Source organism: Stegastes partitus, unplaced genomic scaffold (assembly GCF_000690725.1).
Source record: "Stegastes partitus isolate 25-593 unplaced genomic scaffold, Stegastes_partitus-1.0.2 Scaffold940, whole genome shotgun sequence".
Taxonomy (NCBI): domain Eukaryota; kingdom Metazoa; phylum Chordata; class Actinopteri; family Pomacentridae; genus Stegastes; species Stegastes partitus.
Genome location: NW_007578671.1, coordinates 139161 through 151671, shown reverse-complemented (window position 1 = coordinate 151671; position 12511 = coordinate 139161). Strand labels below are relative to the sequence as shown.

The window sequence follows — 12511 nt, the reverse complement described above, 5'->3', positions numbered from 1 at the left end:
TCGATGGAAGTATTTGGGAAAGTACCATTAAAAGTCTTAACAGACGTAAACTTTTACAAGAAATGGGAAGTGTAACGTCACCATGGATACCATGAATTATTATTTGAGCCCCTGCTTTTTATTATTCTTATTTTTTTTAGCTCTCTGTCTCGTGTAAAACCGACATCCTGACCTCGTAATTACAAGAAAATTATCTGATGAGCTATAATGAGATCTTTTCTTGTGTCTTGTGAGACCTATTTTGAGAACTCGTAATTATGAGCAGCGTACGTCACATTTCATACGGCTCGGTGGAGATAAGGGCTCCAGGATGTTTTTCTTGGTGCTGTTTCACCGACGCCGCAGGAGCTTTAGCTTAAAGGGCGCTGCTACACTTTGATTCTTTAGGCGGCTAAAGCCCAACTTCAGATGTTTGCTCTGCTGGACGTGCAACATGTTCGCCATCACAGCTCTGACTCAGCCTGGACATCCCAGGTTTAACACTTACCAAAGTCAGGCTTTAGAGTAAACCCTCTGAGAAGCAGGACGTAGAGTTTGTAAAATCTCTCACACGTCCTGAGCTGAGATGTGCACTGCAAACATTTAAGGTCCTTCTAGGTTTGTAGACACGTCAGCCTGATGTCGGTAGATAAAATCCTGGCGTTCTCGTCTCAGTGCAGGATTCCAACAGTGGTGATGAGGATCAGCTGGTGAATCCTTTTCTGCAAACTCCTCCCAGTTCCTCCTCACCTCAGCTTGTTCCTCTCCAAGGTCCAGCTCTGGTTCCAAAACACATCAGTCAACTGAAAAGTCTGTTTTCTCTACATGGATATTTGGGGTATTTGATTTGCAAGCTGAAACTATGAGGTTCAAGGTCATCTTTGTTATCTCCACGGTGTGATTTGTCCAGCAGTCAGCAGTAAACAACAGTGGTGGTGTGCAATTACACCACACTTTAGCCACACAATAGACAAAAAACAATAAAAATGACAAAAAAAGAGAGAAATAAAATAAAATTGCTAAAGTAATAAAACCAAAAATCAATCATAGACAAAAAAATATATAAATGAAATAAAATAAAATGCTAAAATTAGAAAATCATCAATCATAGACAAAAAATATGAATAAAATAAAATAAAACAAACAAAAAAAACTTTTATCAATCATAGACAAAAAAAAAATAAAAAAAGAAAAGGCTAAAATAATAAAATCATCATTGATCATACACACACACAAAAAAAAATAAAAGGCTAAAATTATGAAATCATCAGTCATGGAGGGAAAAAAGACGATAAAATGGCATAAAAGAAAATATATTTAAATAAATTAAGTAAAATAAAATAGAATCACAGTGCTGTTCAAATAGACAATGGTGGCATGAAAAAATACTATTATTAGTGCTGCTTCATAGTTATTATTGTATTTATATTTAGAGTGGTTGTACACAGATAAACATATTAACTATCAAAACAAACAACATCCTCTACGGTTTCAGATTTTATAGTAAAGGGCTAATTTCAAATGCAATAACTTTAAAAAAAAAAACCTTTTAAAGGAGTTTATTAACAAAAAAAAATTAAGGAAAAAAATTAAAAGGGCAAAAGTACATCTATAAATTAGTACATGCGTTCACATTTCTTTACCTTCTCATTTCATCCAGAGAAACAAACAACTTCTGTTCCTGAGCCATTTAAATTGTTAATTTTTTTTATTTTTATCGCATTTTACTTTTCCACTGAATTCTTCTGTTGCTTTGTGGTAACGATGATCACGCGGCTCCTCTAATTAATGCACTTTTTAGTTCCATCAGCTTCAGAAAGTATTCACGTGATAAACACACGACAGCCGCTCCGTCTGTTTGCACTTTTCCTTCCACTTGTGCACGTTTTCATGAAGCTCTTACACGGCATCCGTTGAAAGGATGTTCAGGAACAAACCCGTCACGGTGCATTAAATGGTGAAACTGGAGAAGGAATTGTAACAAAGGTTTGTGTAAAACGTGTCACTTTTATTCTTCTTTTAGCAGCCGCTACTGGCGTCAGTCTTTTGTCAGATGTGGGGTTGCACATCAGTGGCTCAAATGGAAGTTAATCCCTCATCATCATTCACCCGCTTTTGGAACTTAAAAAAAACTCCAAATTATCCCACGTGTCTCCTATCGATAGAGCTGAATTTAGTTTATTCTAATTTTACAGTTCTGTGGTTGTTACTGACTGTAGAACACTTTTATGTGTCCACACAGGTGACAACTAAAAGAAACACCTGCTGGGTTGAAGATGTGGATGAAACGTCCACATTTTAGAACCTGTAGCTTCTTTGCATCCATACTTGAGGCATTTTCTACTGTCAGTGCTGAAACCACGTGCTCTCTGTGCACACATACGAGTCTGCTTTTTGTTTCTCTCAACAAACCTTCTCACTTTCTAGTCGTTATCACATGTTGAATGAGTGTGACGGACATTTATGTCACCTGACTGGTGAGAGGCATAAAACCACGAGACAGGAATTCAAGATTCAGGCAGAAGCTAATATTTTAATTCTCCAAAGCATTTAAAACTAAATACTGAATTTGCACTCTACAATAATTTTAAAGTCAGATATAATTGCATCACTGTCCAGAATGTTTTCTATTTTCTTTTGCATGTGCCGAAAGCATCGTTATTATTCTTTTATAGCTTCTAAGAGCATCTAATAAAAAGAGGCCCGCTGATGTAAATAGCTTCATGCTTATTTTATTTATTTTAATTTTGAAGGCGAGGAATCCACCCACAACATGCTCGCCTGTCCTCGGTTCGGTTCCATTATATCACACGTCAGTCAAAACTTACTTATGCATAATAATGTGGGCTGACGTCCCACCGCCACCGACACCAGGAGGGTCTGGATGCAGGATGTGGAGTCTCTGGACGAGCAAATAAAAAGCAGCTTTAGGATGAACAGGTGAGAAGACGATGAAGTAGCACCATCCGTCACACACTGCCTCCGTAAATAGACCCATTTCTGATGAATACAAGCTAATTACGCTGATTTATTTTTATTATTTCTCGCTGGAAATGTGGAGAAATCCGACTCAATTGATGCTTTAATCATAAAATCTGAATGTGTGTGTTTCTGTGCAGTCACATTAAACACGTGTGCTTTTAAAGGCACAAACCTCTAAAAACGTCTCCGCCGCTTTAATCCAGAATACGTGTTAACTATTTGCTTTGTTGGGATTTCCACTCATGTTGGTTATCCAATTTCATGGTTCTTTCAGCACCTTTGAAGTCTAAAGGACCTAAAATGATCTTCTGTAAACTTAACAAGGAAAAGGTTAGGTAAACACTGCATCTGTAAACTCACACGGCATTCTGGGGGGAAGCATAAATTACCCAGCGAGGAAGAGCAATCACGAGCAACGCCGTCGTCTGCTGCTGCTGCTGCTGCTGCTGCTGCTGCATTTGCTGTGTGTATGAGAGGGTTTACCGCTGCCCCATTTACCATAGCAGAAGCCTATTAACCGCCTGGAAAGAGAATATATTTATCAGAGCCCCCTCCATTATTAATCAGCGCAGAGTTAAAAGTGAATATGTATCAGAGGAGCTGAATAAGGTTGAAACACGGTCTGGGTTCTGATGGTCTCACTGGGAGTATCAACAGTGCAGCGCCTTTTCAGCCCAAATTTGAGCAGAAAGAAGTACGACTTTCATCTCCCCTGCTCTGCGGTCTCTGCGGTTGCGAGGCCTGTAATTATACATAGATTTTGGGTTGGGGGTGGGGGGGTGTTTCGGTGGGGGGGCTCTGTCCTGAGATGAATGCTTCAGAGGAGATGACACAGTTTGGAGAAAGTTGAAGCTGTGCGTTGATATGCACAGCTCGCTATAGGAGTGTGATTCACGCCTTTTCTTGCTGCGCTCTCTCTGAATTTTATCATGATCTGAGTTCCCTGCAAGCTCTCTCTTCACTCTCCCTCTCTCTCTTTTTCCAGCCTGTGAGGTTGGTTTCTATAAGCCGGTGGCGGGTGACGGCCTGTGCGGTAAATGTCCTCAGCACAGCCACTCGGAGACGAGGGCCGCCCTCTCCTGCCCCTGCGACTCCAGCTACTACCGGGCAGCAGATGACCCACCTGCAGCTCCTTGCTCCCGTAAGCACAAAAAAAAAAAAACCCTCCCAAAGGCAGGAACACCTCCAAGTACTGCACACAAACACACCAGCACAGCCGCATGTTGAATGCTGAACTTATCTTTGCCTCAGAAATCCAATTTAGTTTCTGAGACATGATCAAACCTCTGAATGAACTCCAACCGTTCCTTTCTCCAGGCCCTCCATCTGCTCCGGTGAACGTCATCTCCTCAGTCAACGGGACATCTGTGAATTTAGAGTGGGATCGCCCTCTGCATACCGGGGGTCGCAGCGACCTGGAGTACAGTGTGATGTGCCAGAAATGCTCGGGGGAAGGAGGCCCCTGCGAAGACTGCTCGTCCACCCCGGGAGGTACCGGCGGAGGGAAGGCGGGCGGAGGAGCGAGCATCGGGGCCGGCGGGGGTGGGATGGTGGAGCGTCTGGGCACGGCGGCGGTTCGGTTCGTCCCCCGGCAGACCGGCTTGAAGGAGTCGTGGGTGACGGTGCTCAACCTGGTGGCCCACACCAACTACTCCTTCCGGATCCTGGCCATGAACGCCGTGACGCACCTGAGCAATGAGCCGTCGCCTTATACCCTGGTCAACATCACGACAAACCAGGCAGGTAGGTTACAGAACAATGACATACAGTGACTCGTTATCATGGAGGTCACATGCAGACCCACTAATGTAACAGCACATATCTTCACTTGTCTTTATTATCCAAGGTTTTCGCTTCTGCTGTTCCTGGAAATAAAGTTCTCTCTAAAATGATTCCAGGCTGAAAGAAATCTACCACTTGCTTGTTCAGAGGCAGAACAGTCTTAATGTAGGATATAAGGTTTATATGTAAAGACCATTTAAGGCAGTCTTGAGTTTCTAATGACTCCTGTAGCTTTGAATCTTCTATGATGGACTGATTGAAACCCATGAATGTTTGTCACAAAAAACAATCATACATCTTGGTTCAATTCAAGGGTCGGGTCTTGGTTGGGATTCCCTGTGCCGGCTGGCTGCTTGGGTCTTAAAGGAAAGACAAGTGGCCTGTGATAGTTTGGGTCACCATTAACAGGTTTCTGTACCTTAGGAGCGCTTGGTGTGTTGGGTTGGAGTTGACACCAAATTCTGCCATTGTGCAGATATGGGGTTGTTGTCGTTGCGTCTCCATACAGCTGCAGTTTGCTGGTAGTTTGAAGCCTGCGAGTTACTTTTTTGGTAGCGATCCACAAGCTTCTGGTTGTATCTCTGACGACTCCTCTTGGCAGAATTGTCAAATTAAATCTGTTGTCTTTCTGGTTTATTCGTCACAGGTCACAGGTTCAAGGCCAGACTTTGGGAAGTCTATAAGCTTAATTCTAGCCTGTTTTAACCCCATTTCTTTACCACATTAAGGAAATTTGATTAACACATCACCAAACCTGATGATTCAAGTTGATGTAGGTATGTTTTTGACCCAGTGATTTGGTCATATTTTCAGAAGACCTATAATAAACCTATGAAGAAGTCAAAGTGCATGTTTAGGGGTCAATAATTCTATTTGAGAAAATTCTGAAATATAGGAGTCATTGGAAACTCATAACTGCCATGATGTATACATGGTCTTTATAAGCGTATTTAAACATTTGGTCCATGCACACTGTATTCTCTACACGGTATTCCTTGCATATTACACATATTTTAATACCATGCTGAAAGCCCTGAGTATTTCATAACAGCGCTGTGAGCAGTTTTGTGCCAGAAATGTTTAGTGTCTAGTGTTAGATGTTGGTTCTTGACTGTGATCGTAGCTGCAAAGGATCAATAAATCATCAATCTCATGTGCTCCAGATTCTAAATGTAAACATCAGACTTGTACTTGCAGTTGCTTGTGTGTATATGAAGGAGTGATGCTGGTTTAAAGCTGCTCTATTTGACATTATCGTAGTAATGTGATAATAACTCCTAATCCAGGATCATGTAGTAGATGGTGATTGGTTACTGACTATGTACAGATACAACATAAGTCAAGTATTAGGTCTCAATCATCTTTAAGCCAATCATGCTTTAGATCAATCACCACTTTCTTCATGAGTTGTTGATGACCAACACCATGTTATTTATGTCTAGTAAAGTGAAGCTTCTTATTCAAAGAGGTGGAGCATTTAGCAGCTGGAGCCAGATACGTTCCCAGTAGGTGCTAAATACCTAAAACCAGTGTGACCTACATCTGAACTGGTATCAGATTTCCAGTGACATACATCCCTGACATTCTTGTGTGTAAAACAAAATGGAAACAGAATCAAGCGCCTCATTCCTACAGGTCCTCAAAAGGTCGCTTCATGGAGTGCTCCAGGTTGTGACCATTCGTTCCTCTAGCTGATGTTGTTCACAGTTAGCTGAATAGCAAAGGGCGTGGTCACTTTGGTTCAATGGTGCAAGTTCCTACATGTAACTGTGATGTCCTGAGTCCAGATCTGACCTTGAATCAGCCATGAAATAATCCCAAACATGAGAAGTGCCATAAAAACTAGCAGGTAAAAGCTGAGGGATGTATTTCACTCTGACAGGTTTCGGTGACTCACTCACAACCAAGTTTGGAGTTTGAATCCAGCTGACATCTTCCTGCTCTCTCCTCGCTGTCTCTCTCACTGTCGAAAATACAGAAGTGCCAAAAAAAAACAATCTTTGAAAGAACTATGGCGGGTCAACGACAGGTTACGCTGACAATAGAAAGCAGGTTGTTGCGTTCACGCTTTGTTTCCACGAGCACGAGTTGGAAAAGCTGTTACAGTCAGCAAACCATCTGAACAGTCATGTGCTTTGGTCTGACGTTATAAACAGAACTAATTATAACGAGTTGTGATTAATGAGGCGGTAATCTGTGGTACTGACGGCGTCACTTAGCGAGGACGCTAGCTGAGTTTATGTTAAACAGTTTTGGTAACTTTCTTTTTACTTTAAGCCTTTCAACACTAAGTAAACGTGTTTTCCTTACACACTTCAAACACTCAGTAACTTTCAAAATTCATGATCAGACATGGTTTTAATTAATCACTCGTAAATCCTTAAGCAGACGTCACATCATTACATATCTGGTATCAATCAAAAGTAGACAAGTTGACGGTTAAATATATCTGGTTTCAAGTTTACTCTTGTCATTTACATAACAGGTGAAATACAAGTGTGAAAGGTAAACTTCATAATTACCAGGGATATATGCAATTAATTAGCAGTTCTTATATATAAAGTCTTGTAATTAGTTTTGATCGCCTATAAACATTTTTGGAAACAAGGTAGCAAAAAAACTCATTTTCTGATGAGTTTTGGGGTCAGTTTCATTTCATTTTACTTCATTTGCATAATTTATTTCATGACTATGTCGCTTGTTCACATACGGGGATTCCCACTGATAGCCAATCAGAATTGTGTTGAGCAGTAAATGTTTGTGGGTTGTTGGTGCTCAGATGTAAAGAAACCTTTTCACCATCATGCAAAGGGAACAAGTGTAAGCTGAAAATCAAAACATTTCATGATTTGATCATTAATGTTCCACAACCGTTGTGTCAGTTGTTGCTTCAGTTTCATGGTTTCACTGTTGGATTTAAAAGTTGATTTTGCTCGAGTATAACACCTCAATTTTGCATTTTAAACCTCTGAAAGTTTTGCAAAGTTGACCTCATGTGACCAGATCTTAGAACAAATGCTGAGGTCGTCCACTGGATTACTGCTTTGGGGTTTTATTGTATTTAGGATTGTTGTCAAACTGCTGTAGTGTCATTAGTGCTCTGTACATCTCATTCAAATTATGGCTTTGATGGATCAAGAGTAAAGCAAGGCAGGAGTGTAAAGCATCTCAGGAGGTATTATTAACACTATAAATCATTTTCAAGCATGTCCGTTCTTTTACCCAAGTCAGTCTTTGTCTAACTTTAAACCTGTGTCAATATCTTACTATAAAGTACGCATGTATATATATAGAGAGAGATGAATAACGAGAAGATGTCAAAACATTTGTTCAGTGTCACACCAGGCAGCTGTCCACAACCTGCCCAGCAACAAAGTCAGCAACTAAAGGATCAACACTGTGCAGCAATTAGCAATTAAAGAGGCCGACATTTTCCTTCAAGAGTTTGTGCAGACCAAGTAGCAGTCGTGTGGAATCCCATCAGGAACTGACAAAACAGTAATCTCTCCTGTTTCTTGTGCAGCGCCCTCTGAAGTGTTAGCCATCCGCCAGGAGAACACCAGCCAGAACAGCGTGACTCTGCTGTGGCACGAACCCGACCAGCCCAACGGAGTAATCCTGGAGTACGACATCAAATACTACGAGAAGGTACTCAGCTTCAAGAACCGTGCACACAGAGCCCCAAACCACACATGCTTTAGTCATTTGTTTTAGGGTTACGTGAACATATTCTGTTTATTTTCTAATGAACATGGAACCGTTCAGCCAGCTTGTGATGGAAGGAGGAGAAGTGACACAGCCTCCACTGTACCTGTAAGCTCATTGTCTTCAAAGGGCTGCGACTAAGCTGAGCCAAGATATTGTGAATGCAGAGGAGTGGAGGTTGGATAGACTCTGGATAACTTAATCCAAGAAAAAGATCCTGCTGGCAGCTCAGCTAATTGAAAGGAAATGGGGTTAGAGAGAGGGAGAGCGAGTAAGAGGATGAGAAGGTGTAGATTCCAACTTAGCAAAAGTGACAGTGACAGCAAGTGGCTGGCGGGCGCATAAGCCTCATGAAGAGCTAATTGCTGCAAGTGTGTGTAAATGCGTGTGTGTGTGTTTGGGTGCGTAGAAGTGTGTGTATATGCGTGTGTGTGTGTGTGTGTGTGTGGTGATAGAAATCAGCTAATTGCAGAGGGAGAAGCCTGGGAGCCTGCAGTCTCATAGCCAAACAAGCAGGATGTTGTGGGGAGTGCTGAAGGATTAGCTCGTCTCTGGCGCTGGTGTCTTAATCTGGCCTCACTCGGGGAGCGAGACACCTGTGGGGGATTTCAAGTGGACAAGTCAGCAATGTGCTTTCTTAAGGTTTCTGTACTAAACAAGAATGAGTCACGGCGAGGGCGATGGCGGCGGCGGCGGCGGCTCACTAGCTGAGGATGATGAAGACAAAAAGGCTGTTTTTTTTTTCCCGCACCGAGCACTTCCTCATAATTAGGCTCTGATCCTTCCTAAGGACAGATTCACTCACTCGGCTGTTTGGATGCACCTTCTAACTGTTTTTGTTGAATATGGTGTGAAGCTTTGCAAAGATGAAAACAAAACGGGGATAGCAGTGATGAGAATGAACTTTACTGCTATTTGTGACTTCAAAAAAAGCAGAAAATGTGCCTTCAAAACAATAGATGTATCCCTTTTTAATTAATATGTACATAATAAACAAAACCTCGCAAGGCAGGCAGACAAGAAAAAAAAATGAGATAATTTGTTCTTGAACAAATGATGCATCAAAAATCAAGCAATTATCAGAGAAGAACCGTGAAAACGAGACAAACACTTTTCAAAGTAGCTGTCATTTCTCTGGCTGATAGAAGCACATCAAACGCTGTCTCAGGTAATTACCTGCCAATTACGTCTGACTGACAGACGAGGTTGTCGTCATTTATGAAAACAATGCACAGCATGGGCTTCAGCGCTGCTACTTGTTGAGAAATGATAGTAAAAAAAATAAACACTGGTAAAACACTGTGATCTGCCTTTTTCTACCTTCTTCAAACACGCAGGACGTTGCTGGGCTGTATTACTCTCATTGCCTACAAATCATAATTCTTTACAACTTCCCCCGCTGTGTCTGCAGGGCTCAGTCTGGAGCGAAGTGCTTTGTATTGAAGACATTCATCTTAAAAAGATGGGCCACAAATAAATAGTTTCATTTCCCAAAAGACTGTGCCGTTTCCTTAAACAGCTGGGCACCGTCGCCTCCACCCAGCGTTCCTCAAACACCAGTAAATCGTGCGTTTTGTCGAGGACTGTGGATTAGTCCACGTTTAATGCTGTAGCGAGTGTTTATGGCAGCAGATTGATGTATTTGGAATCTAAATGAACTCCAATCTGTTTGCTGTTTCTGTACTGAACGTCATGATATGTTTTAAATTAGAGGCTTGATGTAGCATCTCAGATTTTTTTCTCTGACTTTGTTAAAACACAGCGGGACCAGAGAGCCGTAGTTTATTAGTTAGACATCCAGTTAGTCTTTATCTACATGAATGCTAATACCGTAAAAAACCTTTATGATAAATAGGCCAACTGTGCGCACATCACTTTGAATTTAATGTTTCTGCTGCGTGATACTACTACAGGCATTATTATTAGTGTTATAAAAGGCAAAGGAAATAATCTGACACACATCAGACGTGGGCAGCAAACAGGACTTCAGTCGCTCTATTAATATTTGTGAACAATCCTGACCTACAATTACTGGAAGATTCAGATCGCATGCCTCAGAGCTGTATTTACTGTGTCCCATTAAACACAGCTCTTAATGGGAGTCTGTCAAAATACTGCTTCTGTTCAGAGCTATGTTGTGAGAGACACGTCAGTATGCTGTCATCAATACCTGGAGGTGATGTAGGGTCACAAACCGGGGCTTTATTAACCCCAGAGGGGTCACCTGGTGATGGTGTTTGACCCAAGGTGACCCCAGGAAACCTCACTGATGATGTGTTCAGGTGCATCCACATCATGTTCTGTCTCTTAAAAGATTGTTTTCTTTGTAGATCTGATTTCTGGAAACTTGAGGGACACACTGTTGATGGATTAAATAATCAACAAGAGAGTTAAACACTTGGTTTATCATTGCAAAAAGAACACGTGTATATAAGTGTTTCTTTAAATAATGTAAATTATTTTGCAACATAACCAATGTTGTGGTTACATCTGGTGGATTTACAGTCGTCCTCAAATTTATTCAAACCTTCTTATTAAAGAAGTAAAAAAATAAACAGGTGTCACTGAAATAAGCTGAAAGTGACAAAAGTAATAATAAAAAAAAAATTATGAAAATCATGACCTTGCTTTCGAATTGTGGATCAACAGATATATATATATACATAATAAAAAACAAAACAACCATGGCCCACTGCTCATCAGCAAAGTGCTCTAATTTGTCCGGGACAGTTTTGTTTTTTTAAATTATTCTTTTCAACCACAATTCAAAAACAATATCTTATTTCACTAAATTATAATTTAGCAAATTTTTATTTATTATTTCTTTTTTTAGTGTCTAGCTATTTGTGTGACTATTGTAAATTTTGCCTTTTCTTTAATGGAAGGGTGTGAATAGATTTGAGGACGACTGTATTTTGTATTTTAAATTGCAGAATGTATTAAATCTACAGTCGATGTTACATGCACAATCTTTAAATGTGTTCTTACAGGATAATGAAGAGCAGAGTTACTCCACTCTGAAGTCTAAAAACACGAGTGCTCGAGTGTCGGGGCTGAAGCCGGGAACCAAGTACATCTTCCAGGTCCGAGCCAGAACGTCAGCAGGCTGCGGACGCTTCAGCCAGAACATAGAGATTCAAACTGGGAAAGCAGGTGTGTGTGTGTGTGTGTTTGTCTATAAGAAATAAAAAAAATAAAAACACAAGACAAAAGAGGGCAGAGAGCGTGACTACAGCTGCTGTGTGAAGCCTCCCGCCTGCTATGCGCCACTGGAACCCTTCGGTGCTTGTATGTTGTTTAATACGGCGAAAAAAGTTCAGCAACACCAGTTTGTTCAGTTAAAAGACTTGGCACAGGAAGCTTCTCAAGGCCAGACCGCACAGCGTGGTGCAAAGCTAAAGAGGTTTGGGGTGTCAGTGAGGCCCATAACCGCCTCAGTCCATCCCTCTCTCCCATTGATCTATGCTTTGTTAGTGGGTCACCCCCTGTCAGCAAAAACTGCAGCCGATCTCAGCTTCAAACAGCTGCACTCGGTGCTGCGGTGGAAGTCTTCATGAGTCTGTCCACCTCGGGCAAGAACAGCACAGAATGATGCTTAAAAAAAAGAAAACTTTTATTAGAATATTTTTCCTTCCTAATAGGGGCTTTGGCAGATAACACGTAGAGGAGAATTTAGGTCTGCAAAGCTCAACCTCCTGCTTGGTTGGACTCCCAGTGCTGCTTCACTGATGAATAGTCTCCCTTCATTCTGCTGTTTACCGGCCCCCAAACTCTGCTCCTCTTGATACTGATTCAGACCCAACAAGAGGCTGCTGCACACATCCTGCAAGCCAACATGCTGAGTAATCATTAGGTCCCAAAAGTTGATGAAAAAAGGCCTGAGTCGCCTTTTTCCAGCAGAGAGTCGTCGTGTTTGTCACCTGTAACTGCAAACGATGTGAATTCTTAGAGCTGAGTTATTCCCCAACCTGCGAGCCTGAACAACAACGTGCTGAAGGTGTAACCTGGTTGTAAAAGCTCCAGAGAGGAGGTTCATGGACAAGACGGAGCTGGAGTCTGTTCA

At 41.5% G+C, this 12511-nt stretch overlaps 1 protein-coding gene across 1 annotated transcript in view; it reads left to right on the top strand.

Annotated features, from left to right (window-relative positions):
* Positions 1-12511, top strand: part of epha8 (eph receptor A8) — a 130734-nt gene that overhangs the window by 96407 nt on the left and 21816 nt on the right. Inside the window, exons 7-10 of the mRNA XM_008294101.1 lie at positions 3947-4102; positions 4279-4704; positions 8267-8391; positions 11439-11601. Of these exons, the coding sequence (XP_008292323.1) occupies positions 3947-4102; positions 4279-4704; positions 8267-8391; positions 11439-11601 (870 nt within the window). The remainder of the gene's footprint in view (positions 1-3946; positions 4103-4278; positions 4705-8266; positions 8392-11438; positions 11602-12511) is intronic.